This window comes from Hemitrygon akajei, unplaced genomic scaffold, assembly GCF_048418815.1.
Source record: "Hemitrygon akajei unplaced genomic scaffold, sHemAka1.3 Scf000079, whole genome shotgun sequence".
NCBI lineage: Eukaryota > Metazoa > Chordata > Chondrichthyes > Myliobatiformes > Dasyatidae > Hemitrygon > Hemitrygon akajei.
The window spans coordinates 367143-382775 of NW_027331965.1; the positions used below are offsets into that span (position 1 = coordinate 367143).

Below are 15633 nucleotides of genomic sequence, written 5' to 3' on the forward strand. Positions count from 1 at the left end.
GTCTAACTTCCTGGTTACATCCTCGAAAAACTCCAACAGATTAGTCAAGCATGATTTACCCTTGGTAAATCCATGCTGGCTCGGCCCAATCCTATCACTGCTATCTAGATATGCCACTATTTCATCCTTAATAGATAGATAGATAGATAGATACTTTATTGATCCCCATGGGGAAATTCAATTTTTTTTTTTCCAATGTCCCATACACTTGTTGTAGCAAAACTAATTACATACAATACTTAACTCAGTAAAAAAAAATATGATATGCATCTAAATCACTATCTCAAAAAGCATTAATAATAGCTTTTAAAAAGTTCTTAAGTCCTGGCGGTTGAATTGTAAAGCCTAATGGCATTGGGGAGTATTGACCTCTTCATCCTGTCTGAGGAGCATTGCATCGATAATAATGGACTCTAGCATCTTCCCCACCACCGATGTCAGGCTGACAGGTCGATAGTTCTCTGTTTTCTCCCTCCCTACTTTCTTAAAAAATGGGATAACATTAGCCATTCTCCAATCCTCAGGAACTGATCCTGAATCTAAGGAACATTGGAAAATGATTACCAATGCATCCGCAATTTCCCGGGCCACTTCCTTTAGTACCCTAGGATGCAGACCATCTGGACCTGGGGATTTGTCAGCCTTCAGCCCCATCAGTCTACTCATCACCGTTTCCTTCCTAATGTCAATCTGTTTCATTTCCTCTGTTACCCTATGTCCTTGGCCCATCCATACATCTGGGAGATTGCTTGTGTCTTCCCTAGTGAAGACAGATCTAAAGTACTCATAAAATTCTTCTGCCATTTCTCTGTTTCCCATAACAATTTCACCCAATTCATTCTTCAAGGGCCCAACATTGTTCTTAACTATCTTCTTTCTCTTCACATACGTAAAAAGCTTTTGCTATCTTCCTTTATATTCCTGGCTAGCTTGCGTTCATACCTAATTTTATTCTCCCCGTATTGCCTTTTAAGTTAAGTTCTGTTGTTCTTTAAAAACTTCCCAATCATCTGTCCTCCCACTCACCTTAGCTCTGTCATACTTCCTTTTTTTTTTAATGCTATGCAATCTCTGACTTCCTTTGTCAACCACTGTGGCCCCTTTCCCCCCTTTGAATCCTTCCTTCTCTGGGGATGAACTGATTTTGCACCTTGTGCATTATTCCCAAGAATACCTGCCATTGCTGTTCCACTGTCTTTTCTGCTAGGCTATCCTTCCAGTTTGTCCAGCTCCTCCCTCATGGCTCCATAGTTTCCCCTGTTCAACTGCAACACTGACACCTCCGAGCTGCCTTTATCCTTCTCAAACTGTAGATAAAAACATATCATGTTATGGTCACTACCTCCTAATGGCTCCTTTACTTCAAGATAGCTTATCAAATCCTGTTCATTACACAAGACTAAATCCAGAATAGCCTTGTCCCGGGTCGGCTCTCGTACAAGCTGTTCCAAGAATGCATCCCGTAGGCACTCTACAAACCCCCTATCCTGAGGTCCAGCACCAAACTGTTTCTCCCAGTTCACCTGCATGTTGAAATTCCCCATCCTCCTACCTCCTGTGGGATCTCTTTTCCACATCCATTTCCTCCTGTGGGATCTCTCTTCCCCATCCCCCCTCCTTCTATGGGATCTCTCTTCCTCATCCCCTTCCTCCTGTCAGATCGCTCTTCCTCATCCCCTTCATCCTGTGGGATCTTGCTTCCCCATCCCCCTCCTTTTGTGGGATCTCTCTGTTCCCCATCTCCCTTCCTCCTGTGGGATCTCTCTTCCCAATCCCCTTCCTCCTGTGGTATCTCTCTTTCCCATCCCCCTACCTCCTGTTGGATCTCTCTTCCTGATTCTGCTTCCTATTGTGGGATCTCTCTTCCGCATCCAATAACTCCTGCCGGAAATTTCTTCCCAATCCTCCTTCCCTCTGTGGGATCTCTCTTCCACATCCCCCTTCCTCCTGTGGGATCTCTCTTCCCCATCTCCCATCCTCATGTGGGATCTCTCTTCCCCATCTCCCATCCTCCTGTGGGATCTCTCTTCCCCAGCCCCCTTCCTCCTGTGGGATCTCTCTTCCCCATCTCCCATCCTCCTGTGGGATCTCTCTTCCCCAGCCCCCTTCCTCCTGTGGGATCTCTCTTCCCCATCTCCAATCCTCCTGTGGGATCTCTCTTCCCCAGCCCCATTCCTCCTGTGGGATCTCTCTTCCCCATCTCCCATCCTCCTGTGGGATCTCTCTTCCCCAGCCCCCTACCTCCAGTGGGATCTCTCTTCCCCAGCCCCCTACCTCCAGTGGGATCTCTCTTTCCCAATCCCCTTCCTCCTGTGGTATCTCTCTTTCCCATCCCCCTACCTCCTGTTGGATCTCTCTTCCTTATTCTGCTTCCTATTGTGGGATCTCTCTTCCGCAACCAATATCTCCTGCCGGAAATTTCTTCCCAATCCTCCTTCCCTCTGTGCGATCTCTCTTCCCCAGCCCCCTTCCTCCTGTGGGATCTCTCTTCCCCAGCCCCCTTCCTCCTGTGGGATCTCTCTTCCCCAGCCCCCTTCCTCCTGTGGGATCTTTCTTCCCCATCTCCCTTCCTCCTGTGGGCTCTCTCCCCCATCTCCCATCCTCCTGTGGGATCTCTCTTCCCCAGCCCCCTAACTCCAGTGGGATCTCTCTTTCCCATTCTCCTTCCTCTTGTGGGATCTCTCTTCCCCATCTCCCATCCTGCTGTAGGATCTCTCTTCCCCATCTCCCATCCTCCTGTGGGATCTCTCTTCCCCAGCCCCATTCCTCCTGTGGGATCTCTTCCCCATCTCCCATCCTCCTGTGGGATCTCTCTTCCCCAGCCCCCTACCTTCCGTGGGATCTCTCTTTCCCATTCTCCTTCCTCTTGTGGGATCTCTCTTCCCCATCTCCCTTCCTTCTGTGGGAATTCTCTTCCGGATCCCCTTCCTCCTGTGGTATCTCTTTTCCCATCCCCCTACCACCTGTTGGATCTCTCTTCCTGATGCTGCTTCCTACTGTGGGATCACTCTTCCCCATCCACCTCCTCCTGCTGGAAATTTCCTCCCCAACCCCCGTCCTCCTGTGGGATCTCTATTCCACATCCCCCATCCTCCTGTGGGATCTCTCTTCCCCATCCCCTTTCCTCCTGTGGGACAATAGACAATAGGTGCAGAAGTAGACCATTCGGCCCTTCGAGCCTGCACCGCCATTTTGAGATCATGGCTGATCATCTACTATCAATACCCGGTTCCTGCCTTGTCCCGATATCCCTTGATTCCCCTATCCATAAGATAGCTATCTAGCTTCTTCTTGAAAGCATCCAGAGAATTGGCCTCCACTTCCTTCCAAGGCAGTGCATTCCAGACCCCCACAACTCTCTGGGAGAAGAAGTTTTTCCTTAACTCTGTCCTAAATGACCTACCCCTTATTCTCAAACCATGCCCTCTGCTACTGGACTCTCCCAGCATCTGGAACATATTTCCTGCCTCTATCTTGTCCAGTCCCTTAAACCTCTATGTTTCAATCAGATCCCTTCTCAATCTCCTTAATTCCAGTGTGTACAAGCCCAGTCTCTCTAACCTCTCTGCGCAAGACAGTCCAGACATCCCAGGAATTAACCTCGTAAATCTACGCTGCACTTCCTCTACAGCCAGGATGTCCTTCCTTAACCCTGGAGACCAAAACTGTACACAATACTCCAGCTGTGGTCTCACCAGGGCTCTGTACAAATGCAAGAGGATTTCCTTCCCCTTTGTAATAGAGGCCAACATTCCCTTTGTAATAGAGGCCAACATTCCATTAGCCTTCTGCACTGCCTGCTGCACTTGCTCATTCACCTTCAGTGACTGATGAACAAGGACTCCTAGATCTCTCTGTATTTCTCCCTTACCTAACTCTACACCGTTCAGATAATAATCTGCCTTCCTGTGCTTATTCCCAATGTGGATAACCTCACACTTATTCACATTAAACGTCATCTGCCAAGTATCTGCCCACTCACCCAGCTTATCCAAGTCACCCTGAATTCTCCTAACATCCTCATCACATGTCACACTGCCACCCAGCTTAGTATCATCAGCAAATTTGCTGATGTTATTCTCAATGCCTTTATCTAAATCGTTGATGTAAATTGTAAACAGCTGTGCTCCCAATACCGAGCCCTGTGGCACCCCACTGGTCACCACCTGCCATTCCGAGAAACACCCATTCACCGCTACCCTTTGCTTTCTATCTGCCAAAAAGTTTTCTATCCATGTCAATGTCTTCCCCCCGATGCCGTGAGCTTTGATTTTACCCACCAATCTCCTATGTGGGACCTTATCAAATGCCTTCTGAAAATCGAGGTACACTACATCCACTGGATCTCACCCGTCTAACTTCCTGGTTACATCCTCGAAAAACTCCAACAGATTAGTCAAGCATGATTTACCCTTGGTAAATCCATGCTGGCTCGGCCCAATCCTATCACTGCTACCTAGATATGCCACCATTTCATTCTTAATAATGGACTCTAGCATCTTCCCTACCACCGATGTCAGGCTGACAGGTCGATAGTTCTCTGTTTTCTCCCTCCCTCCTTTCTTAAAAAATGGGATAACATTAGCCATTCTCCAATCCTCAGGAACTGATCCTGAATCTAAGGAACATTGGAAAATGATTAACAATGCATCCGCAATTTTCAGGGCCACCTCCTTTAGTACCCTAGGATGCAGACCATCTGGACCTGGGGATTTGTCAGCCTTCAGACCCATCAGTCTGCTCATCACCGTTTCCTTCCTAATGTCAATCTGTTTCATTTCCTCTGTTACCCTATGTCCTTGGCCCATCCATACATCTGGGAGATTGCTTGTGTCTTCCTTAGTGAAGACAGATCTAAAGCACTCATTAAATTCTTCTGCCATTTCTCTGTTTCCCATAACTATTTCACCCAATTCATTCTTCAAGGGCCCAACATTGTTCTTAACTATCTTCTTTCTCTTCACATATGTAAAAAGCTTTTGCTATCTTCCTTTATATTCCTGGCTAGCTTGCGTTAGTACCTCATTTTTTCTCCCCGTATTGCCTTTTTAGTTAAGTTCTGTTGTTCCTTAAAAACTTCCCAATCATCCGTCCTTCCACTCACCTTAGTTGTCATACTTCCTTTTTTTTAATGCTATGCAATCTCTGACTTCCTTTGTCAACCACTGTGGCCCCTTTCCCCCCTTTGAATCCTTCCTTCTCTGGGGATGAACTAATTTTGCACCTTGTGCATTATTCCCAAGAATACCTGCCATTGCTGTTCCGCTGTCTTTTCTGCTAGGCTATCCGTCCAGTCAATTTTGGCCAGCTCCTCCCTCATGGCTCCATAGTTTCCCCTGTTCAACTGCAACACTGACACCTCCGAGCTGCCCTTATCCTTCTCAAACTGCAGATAAAAACATATCATGTTATGGACACTACCTCCTAATGGCTCCTTTGCTTCAAGATCACTTATCAAACCCTGTTCATTACACAAGACTAAATCCAGAATAGCCTTGTCCCTGGTCGGCTCTCGTACAAGCTGTTCCAAGAATGCATCCCGTAGGCACTCTACAAACCCCCTATCCTGGGGTCCAGCACCAAACTGTTTCTCCCAGTTCACCTGTATGTTGAAATTACCCATCCCCCTTCCTCCTGTGGGATCTCTTTTTCACCATCCATTTCCTCCTGTGGGATCTCACCTTCCCATTCCCTTCCTCCTGTCGGATCTCTCTTCCCCATCCCCTTCCTCCTGAGGGATCTCTCTTCCCCATCCTCCCTCCTTCTATGGGATCTCTCTTCCTCATCCCCTTCCTCCTGTGAGATATCTCTTCCCCATCCCCCTCCTTTTGTGGGATCTCTCTTCCCCATCTCCCTTCCTCCTGTGGGATCTCTCTTCCGGATCCCCTTCCTCCTGTGGTATCTCTTTCCCATCCCCCTACCTCCTGTGGGATCTCTCTTCCCCATCCCCCTTCCTCCAGTGGTATCTCTTTTTCCCATCACCCTACCTCCTGTTGGATCTCTCTTCCTGATTCTGCTTCCTATTGTGGGATCTCTCTTCCCCATCCAATTCCTCCTGCCGGAAATTTCTTCCCCATCCCCTTCCTCCTGTGGGATCTCTCTTCCCCATCCCCCTTCCTCCAGAGAGATCACTGTTCCCCAACGTCCTTCCTTCTGTGGGATATCTCTTCCCCATCCGCCTTCCTCCTGTGGGTTCTCTCTTCCACATCCCCTTCCTCCTGTGGGATCTCCCTGCCCCATCCGACTTCCCCCTGTGGGGTCTCTCCGTCCCATTGCCCTTCCTCCCGCAGGATCTCTTTCCTAACCCCCGCCCTCCTGTAGGATGTTTCTTCCCCATTCTCCTTCCTCCTGTCGGATCTCTCTTCCCTATCCCCTTCCTCCTGTGGGATCTCTCTTCCCCATCCACCTCTTCTTGTGGGATCTCTCTACCCCATCGCCCTTCCTCATGTGGGATCTCTCTTCCCTATCCCCCTTTCCTCCGGAGGGATCTCATTTTCCCCATCCATTTCCACCTGTGGGATCTCTCTTCCCCATCTCCTTCTACCTGTGGGATCTCTCTTCCCCATCTCCTTCTACCTGTGGGATCTCTCTTCCCCATCATCCTTCATCCTGTGGGATCTCTCTTCCCCATCATCCTTCATCCTGTGGGATCTCTCTTCCCTATCCCCCTTTCCTCCTGTGGGATCTCTCTTCCCCATCCCCCTTCCTCCTGTGGCATCTCTCTTCCCCATCATCCTTCATCCTGTGGGATCTCACTTCCCCATCATCCTTCATCCTGTGGGATCTCTCTTCCCTATCCCCCTTTCCTCCTGTGGGATCTCTCTTCCCCATCCCCCTTCCTCCTGTGGCATCTCTCTTCCCCATCATCCTTCATCCTGTGGGATCTCTCTTCCCCATCATCCTTCATTCTGTGGGATCTCTCTTCCCTATCCCCCTTTCCTCCTGTGGGATCTCTCTTCCCCATCCCCCTTCCTCCTGTGGCATCTCTCTTCCCCATCATCCTTCATCCTGTGGGATCTCACTTCCCCATCATCCTTCATCCTGTGGGATCTCTCTTCCCTATCCCCCTTTCCTCCTGTGGGATCTCTCTTTCCCCATCCATTTCCACCTGTGGGATCTCTCTTCCACATCCCCCTTCCTACTGTGGGATCTCTCTTCCCCATCACCTTTCCACCTGTGGGATCTCTCTACCCCATCCCTCTTCCTCCTGTGGGATCTCACTTACCCATCCCCCTTCCTCCTGTGGGATCTCTCTTCCCCATCCCCCTACCTCCTGTTGGATCTCTCTTCCTGATTCTGCTTCCTACTGTGGGATCACTCTTCCCCATCCACTTCCTCCTGCTGGAAATTTCTTCCCCATCCCCCTTTCTCCGGAGGGATCTCTCATTGCCTTCCCCTTCTCCCGTGGGATCTCTCCTGCTGATTCCGTTTCCGACTGTGGGATCTTTCTTCCCAATCTCTTTCACCCTGTGGGATCTCTTCCCCATCCTCCTTCCTCCTGTGGGATCTCTTCCCCATCTCCTTCCTCCTATGGGACCTCTTCCCCATTCCCCTTCCTCCTGTGGGATCTCTCTTCCCCATCCACCTTCCTCCTGTGGGATCTCTCCTTCCCATTCCCTTTCCTCCCATAGGATCTCTCTTTCCTAACCCCTTCCACCTGTGGGAACTCTCTTCCCCATCCCCCCAACTCCTGCGGCATCTCCTTTCCTCATCCCTTCCTTCCTTTGGGATCACTTTTCCCCATCCCCCTTCCTCCTGTGGGATCTCTTTTTCCCCATCCATTTCCTCCTGTGGGATCTCTTCCCCATCCTCCTTCCTCCTGTGGGATCTCTTCCCCATCCTCCTTCCTCCTGTGGGATCTCTCTTCCCCATCCCTGTCCTCCTGTTGGATCTCTCTTCCCCATCTCCTTCCTCCTATGGGACCTCTTCCCCATCCCCTTCTTCCTGTGGGATCTCCCTTCCCCATCCCACTTCTTCCTGCTGGATCTCATTTCCTCATCCCCTCCCTCCTGTGTGATATCTCTTCCCCATCCCTTTCTTCCTGTGGGATATCTCCTCCCCATCCCCTTCCTCCTGTAGATCTCTTTTCCCAATCTCCTTTCTCCTGTGGGATCTCTTTTCCTGATTCAGCTTCCTACTGCGGGATCTCTCTTCCCCATCCACTTCCTCCTCTAGGATCTCTCTTCCTCTTTCCTCTTCCTCCTGTGGGATATCTCTTTCCCATCCTCTTCCTCCTGTGGGATCTCTCATCCCCATCCCCCTTCCTCCTGTGGGATCTCTCATCCTCATCCCCCTTTCTCCTGTGGGATCTCTCTTCCCCGTCCCCCGGTGGGATCTCTCCTTCCCCATCCCCCCATAACTGTGGTATCTCTTTTCCCCATCCTCTTCCTCCTGTGGGATCTCTCATCCCCATCCCCCTTCCTCCTGTGGGATCTCTCATCCTCATCCCCCTTTCTCCTGTGGGATCTCTCTTCCCCGTCCCCCGGTGGGATCTCTCCTTCCCCATCCCCCCATAACTGTGGTATCTCTTTTCCCCATCCCTTTCCTCTTGTGTCTTTCCATCCGTTCCCTCAGGTGGGGTCTCTTCCTCCATTTCCCATCGACATTTCCCGATTCACAAAGCTTCCTCACTGTGGGGCTATATCACCCCCATCCCTGCCCCTTCTGACACTCTGTGGTCAGTAACACTTTTCTAGGCAACGGAGAACGAGACAGAAAATGTGGAGTTCACAGGGTCACAGCAACAGACTAAATGACTGACATTGGGTGAATACCCTGGAGCTGGGCAGTGAGGGACATTGACAGTGATGGGAACTCCAATCAGTGATTTACGGAAGGGTTTAATGTTTCCTGAAATATCCGCGTGAGAGAATTTCCCTCAGACCCACGGTTTGTATCACTTTGTTCATCAATTTGTCTGTTTGTGTTTAGACTCGGGGTGAATGACCTGCGAGATTCAGGAGTGAAACTGGTGTTGTCGGCTCTGAGGAACCCGGAGTGTAAAATACAGAAACTGCGGTAAGTACCAGACTGTGGAGATTGTGTTTACAGTCACTGGGTGTCTGACACCGAACATTAATGTGATCAGTAATAGTGTTACTGATAAACACTGGGGATTTGTACCGTCTCCTGTCTCTCTGTGTCCTTCATCCTCACTCTCTCTCATCTCCAGGCTGATCCGTGTCGGTCTCACAGATTCTGGGGCCGAGGATCTCGCCTCCGCTCTCAGTACAAAACCATCACTGACGGGTCTGTACCTGAGTGGTAATAAACTGGGAGATTCAGGAGTGAAACTGGTGTCTGCGGCTCTGAGGAACCCGGAGTGTAAAATACAGAAACTGTGGTAAGTACCAGACTGTGGGAGATTGTGTTTACAGTCACTGTGTGTCTGACACTGAACATTAATGTAATCAGTAATAGTGTTACTGATAAACACTGGGGATTTGTACCGTCTCCTGTCTCTCTGTGTCCTTCACCCTCACTCTCTCTCATCTCCAGGCTGGGGGATGTCGGTCTCACAGATTCTGGGGCCGAGGATCTCGTCTCTGCTCTCAGTACAAAACCATCACTGACGGAGCTGAACCTGGGTTATAATGAACTGGGAGATTCAGGAGTGAAACTGGTGTCTGCGGCTCTGAGGAACTCGGAGTGTAAAATACAGAAACTGGAGTAAGTACCAGACTGTGGGAGATTGTGTTTACAGTCACTGGGTGTCTGACACCGAACATTAATGTAATCAGTAATAGTGTTACTGATAAACACTGGGGATTTGTACCGTCTCCTGTCTCTCTGTGTCCTTCACCCTCACTCTCTCTCATCTCCAGGCTGGACAATGTCGGTCTCACAGATTCTGGGGCCGAGGATCTCGTCTCCGCTCTCAGTACAAAACCATCACTGACGGAGCTGAACCTGGGTTATAATGAACTGGGAGATTCAGGAGTGAAACTGGTGTCTGCGGCTCTGAGAATCTCAGAGTGTAAAATACAGAAACTGCGGTAAGTACGAGACTGTGGGAGATTGTGTTTACAGTCACTGGGTGTCTGACACTGAACATTAATGTGATCAGTAATTGTGTTACTGATAAACACTGGGGATTTGTACCGTCTCCTGTCTCTCTGTGTCCTTCACCCTCACTCTCTCTCATCTCCAGGCTGAACAATGTCGGTCTCACAGATTCTGGGGCCGAGGATCTCGTCTCCGCTCTCAGTACAAACCCATCACTGACGGAGCTGTACCTGGGATCAAACTCTCTGACAGACGGATCTGTCCCCGCTCTCCGCCGCCTCATACTGACCCTCCCGAGACTGGAGCGGATCGGGTGAGTGTTTGTGTTAATGTTCAATGTGATAAAATGTCAGCGGATCCGCGGGTTTTCTGGTGATATTTGTCTGTGAGTGTTGTTGAAACATTAACCCCGGTCGCCTGTTACTGACACTGTTGTGTGATCTGTTTATTTCATCTTCATTCTCCATTCTGTTTCAGGCTGTGGTACAATCGGTTCAGTGAGACCGGGATGAAGGAACTGGAGCCTCTACGGGGACTCAGACCCGGACTGAGAGTGGATCTGTGAACATCTGAATGTGTGAACATCCCCGCCCGCGGGATGGAGCCGATTCCCCGCCCTCCCCTTTAACTACCCCTCCCCTTTATCTCCCCACTCCCCTATAACTCCCCCTCCCCTTTAACTCCCACCTCCCATATAACTCCCCCTCCCCTTTAACTCCCCCTCCCCTTTAACCTCCCGCCCTTACCTTTAACGGCCGCGCGCCGGGGCTGATTCCCAACGGTTTTAACGGAACTGGCTCCGGTCTCGAGCTCGGTGATATCGGAAGCGCTCCCGCGGTGACGCATTTCCGCCCGTTGTCCGGCGGCGCCACTTCCGCCGGATGTGCGTGTACGAGACTCTCCCGCGTGACCCCCCCCCCCGGGGAATTACCCGGACAGGAGGAGCCCGGGGAGGGGGCCGGGGCTCAGTCTGGGACACCGGTGTCCCGGGAGAGAATCCTTTTGCTCCCGTTGCCGAGGACGGTGCATTCGGCAGTCAGGCCGATACAATGATGTTAAATTGACAAATACCTCGGCAATGGCCTCGGATCCGCAGCGATCCCGGACACGGCCCTGAAGTGTGATTGGATGCAGAGTGACGGTGATACACGGGACTGATTAATCTACCGGTCACCCGTTGTTACCGGTCAGTTAATTGTGAGTGAGTCGGGAACAGTGTGGCGAACCACTTTCTGCGCAGGTGCATAGACTCACAAATAGCCAGCGCGGTGAGCACCTCTGACGTCATTTCCGCTCGGAGAGGGCGGGCGCTCGGGATTAAATGCGCAGGCGCATCGGCTCACAAATACCCAGGGATTAAATGCCAGCGCCGCGAAGTTTGAATAAACTAGTCTGGAACAGACTCACCGACTGCGTGTCGTTGTCTCTAACTCTGTACATAGTACATCGCTACAACAGTGTATTTATTCCCGCAAGTTAGCAGCTCACAGACTGTTTAATTATCATTTATCATGATGAAATCAATAAACCGCTTTAACTTCCTGCCTTGGTGTCGGACTTGAGTTTTGTTTGAGGTTTCTGATGCCCCCCGCATCCTGTGCACTGTAACAGTGGGTCGGAGCTCCTCACACCGACACAGTAGCGTCTCAGCTCCAGGCTGACGGAGGTCGGACTGGCAGAGTCTGGGTGCCCAGGATCTCGTCTCAAATTAACCCCCTTCCTGGCAAACCGTCCCCCTCCTGTACCCCGCAGACAGTTAATATCGGCTCGAATATCAGACGTGAGTCAATGAGGTCCCGAGTACGAGACGGATGGAGGATGGAATACCGGCGTGAAACACAGAGTGAAGCCCCCTCCACACCGTCCCATCACACACTCCCGGGATCAGACACAGAGTGAAGCTCCCTCCACACCGTCCCATCACACACTCCCGGGGTCAGACACAGAGTGAATCTCCCTCCGCACCGTCCCATCACACACTCCCGGGGTCAGACACAGAGTGAATCTCCCTCCGCACCGTCCCATCACACACTCCCGGGGCCAGACTCAAAGTGAAGCTCCCTCCACACCGTCCCATCACACACTCCCGGGGTCAGACACAGAGTGAATCTCCCTCCGCACCGTCCCATCACACACTCCCGGGGTCAGACACAGAGTGAATCTCCCTCCGCACCGTCCCATCACACACTCCCGGGGCCAGACTCAAAGTGAATCTCCCTCCACACCGTCCCATCACACACTCCCGGGGCCAGACACAGAGTGAATCTCCCTCCACACCGTCCCATCACACACTCCCGGGATCAGACACAGAGTGAATCTCCCTCCACACCATCCCATCACACACTCCCGGGGTCAGACACAGAGTGAAGCTCCCTCCACACCGTCCCATCACACACTCCCAGGGTCCGGGGTCAGACACAGAGTGAAGCTCCCTCCACACCATCCCATCACACACTCCCGGGGTCAGACACAGAGTGAATCTCCCTCCACACCGTCCCATCACACACTTCCGGCGTCAGACACAGAGTGAATCTCCCTCCCCACCGTCCCATCACACACTCCCGGGTTCAGAAACAGAGTGAGTCTCCCTCCACACCGTCCCATCACACACACCCGGGGTCAGATACAGAGTGAATCTCCCTCCAGACCGTCCCATCACACACTCCCGGGGTCAGACACAGAGTGCAGCTCCCTCCACACTGTCCCATCACACTTACACCCGGGGTCAGACACAGAGTGAATCTCCCTCCACACGGTCCGATTACACAGTGAGGTATTATGAAACAGTGAATCTCCCTCTCTGCCCAATCTCCCTCTCTGACCATTCAGTATAGGCTCAGAACTGAGAGATTGAAATGCGGTTGAAGGGGGGAGTCTAAGTCCGGAATTCAACTCTCCCCCATTCTCTCCACAAATCCCTGTCAACACAGAGAGCGAGGCGTTTGGGGAGAGAGGGGGTGTGACAGAGACGAGGGGGCTGCATGGCTGTGGTAGGTCACGGGGAGGGAGGCGATGACGGAGAAGGGGAATGTGGTAGATGTTGAAGGGGTCGAAGGAGACGGAGAGGCGTGCAGGTGAGGGATGTGTCGACTGATGTGAGGAGAACAGCAGCGGAGGTTGGAGTATCCGAGGACGTGTCTCTCCGCTGCAGTCTGAATTCCCCCCCCCCCCCGCTTCAAAAGGCGACAATCACACCAGTGCTGGAGAAGAGTAGGGAGAGCTGCCTCGACAACAATCGCCCAGTGACACTCACACCTACTGGGATTAACTGCTTTGACAATAGACAGTAGTTGCAGGAGTAGGCCATTCGGCCCTTCTAGCCAGTACCACCATTCACTGTGATCATGGCTGATCATACACAATCAGTACCCCGTTCCTGCCCTCCCCCCATATCCCTTGACCCCGCTATCTATAAGAGCTCTATCTAACTCTCTCTTGAATGCATCCAGAGACTTGGCCTCCACTGCCTTCTGGGGCAGAGCATTCCACATATCCACCACTCTCAGGGTGAAAAAGTTTTTCCGCATGTCCGTTCTAAATGGCCTACCTCTTATTCTTAAACTGTGGCCTCTGGTTCTGGACCCCCCCAACATCGGGAACATGCTTCCTGCCTCCAGCGTGTTCAATCCCTTAATAATCTTATATGTCTCAATCAGATCCCCTCTCATCCTTCTAAATTCCAGTGTATACAAACCCAGTCGCTCCAATCTTTCGACATATGACAGTCCCGCCATCCCGGGAATTAACCTCGTGAACCTACGCTGCACTCCCTCAATAGCAAGAATGTCCTTCCTTTAATCGGGAGACCAAAACTGCACACAATACTCCAGGTGGGGTCTCACCACGGCCCTGTACAGCTGCAGAAGGACCTCTTTACTCCTATACTGAATTGCTCTTGTTATAAAGGCCAGCATGCCATTAGCTTTCTTCACTGCCTGCTGTACCTGCATGCTTGCTTTCATTGACTGATGTACAAGAACACCTAGATTTCGCTGTACTTCCCCTTTTCCTAACTTGACTCCATTTACATAGTAATCTGCCTTCCTGTTCTTGCCACCAAAGCGGATAACCTCACATTTACCCACATTAAACTGCATCTGCCATACTTTTGCCCACTCACCCAACCTGTCCAAGTCACCCTGCATTCTCATAACATCTTCCATACATTTCACACTGCCACCCAGGTTTGTGTCATGACTTGGAGCAAGGTTCCTCTCTCTCTGGGAGTCGACCAACAATCCGGCAAGGGCTGACCGGAGCTGTCGGAGTCTTATCCTCTGGTGGCGAATGGAAACCAGGTGCTGGTGATTGAGAGGAATTGGGAGCGATTGGGAATCAAGTGCGGGGATCTGGTTGAGAGGCTGGTCATACCCAGAGTCGACCCCTTCTCCAGCGAGGACGTGGGCCCGCTGTGATTTGGGGAAACTCAACGAAAGGTCTACCGCGGATACGATCTCACTCGCTCTCCCCTGGCCCCTGGGCATTACAACACCGACGCCAGGCTGCTGATGACTGAGACCAGCTCGGCGTTCAGCATCATCCTCCCCTCCGTTCTGATCCACAGGCTCCGGATCCTGGGCCAGCGAACCTCCCTCTGGAACTGGATGATGGAGATCCTCATCACCGGGACTCCCTCAGCACCAGGACAGGCTCCTGGCTCACTGCCGCCATCGGGGAAGGGAGAGGAGCCTGAAAACTCGACGATTCAGCAACACATTCTTCCCCTCCGCCATCAGGTGTTTGGATGCGTCAGAGCACCCCCGACATTTCTGCCGTATTTATTATATATATATATATATTTGTAATTTACATTAACCTTACATCCTTTAAAATAGGAAAGGGGGATATAAAGACAAGAGATATAGAGAGGGAGAGAGAGAGAGGAGAGATGGAGAGGGAGGGGGAGAGATATTAGGGAAGAGAGAGACTGAGGAGTTGTTCATTTCACTCGGAGGGACGGGGGAGTGAGAGGGAGGGGGACAGAGAGAGAAGGAGGGATGGAGAGGGAGGGGGAGAGATATTAGGGAAGAGAGAGAGAGACTGAGTTGTTCATTTCACTCGGAGGGAGGGGGAGAGAGAGAGAAGGAGGGAGGGAGAGATTTTAGGGAAGAGAGAGAAAGACTGAGGAGTTGTTCATTTCACTCGGAGGGACGGGGGAGTGAGGGGGAGAGAGAGAAAGAGGGAGGGGAGAGATATTAGGGAAGAGAGAGACTGTGAGGAGTTGTTCATTTCACTCAGAGGGAGGGGGCTCGCTTGCTTCGGTGGGTGTCGGGTGTTTGTCCCCGGGGTCGTGGTTTCCCCCGCACAGAGGGTCTGAATCCCCGGCGATGAGCAGGGCAATGGGAGGGTCCGACGGTCAAACCGGGAACCGACCGCGGGTGGGTTGGGGGGGTGTCGATGGGACACAATTCCCCAGGACAACAAGGCTCAGCATGAGTGATACATACCCCACTGTATTTCACTCCTTCTCTAATCCCCTTCTTCCACTCCTTTCCCCCTCCCTTCTCTTTATATCCCCCTCCGTCCATTAACTTTACATCCTTTTTGCTTTACCGGTTGCTCAAAAGAACAAATCTCAGGTCGTGTAAATCACCGATGGTAAATCGGACCGTGAATCCTGCAGAAGAG

The 15633-nt window shown here is 51.3% G+C and overlaps 1 protein-coding gene across 1 annotated transcript in view; it reads left to right on the forward strand.

Annotated features, from left to right (window-relative positions):
- LOC140722527 (NACHT, LRR and PYD domains-containing protein 3-like) overlaps positions 1-11407 on the forward strand; it is a 67348-nt gene extending 55941 nt beyond the window's left edge. The window contains exons 8-13 of the mRNA XM_073037244.1: positions 8932-9018; positions 9173-9343; positions 9499-9669; positions 9825-9995; positions 10151-10318; positions 10483-11407. Coding sequence (XP_072893345.1) covers positions 8932-9018; positions 9173-9343; positions 9499-9669; positions 9825-9995; positions 10151-10318; positions 10483-10570 — 856 coding nt within the window. The 3' untranslated portion in view covers positions 10571-11407. The remainder of the gene's footprint in view (positions 1-8931; positions 9019-9172; positions 9344-9498; positions 9670-9824; positions 9996-10150; positions 10319-10482) is intronic.
- The last annotated feature ends 4226 nt before the right edge of the window (positions 11408-15633 follow it).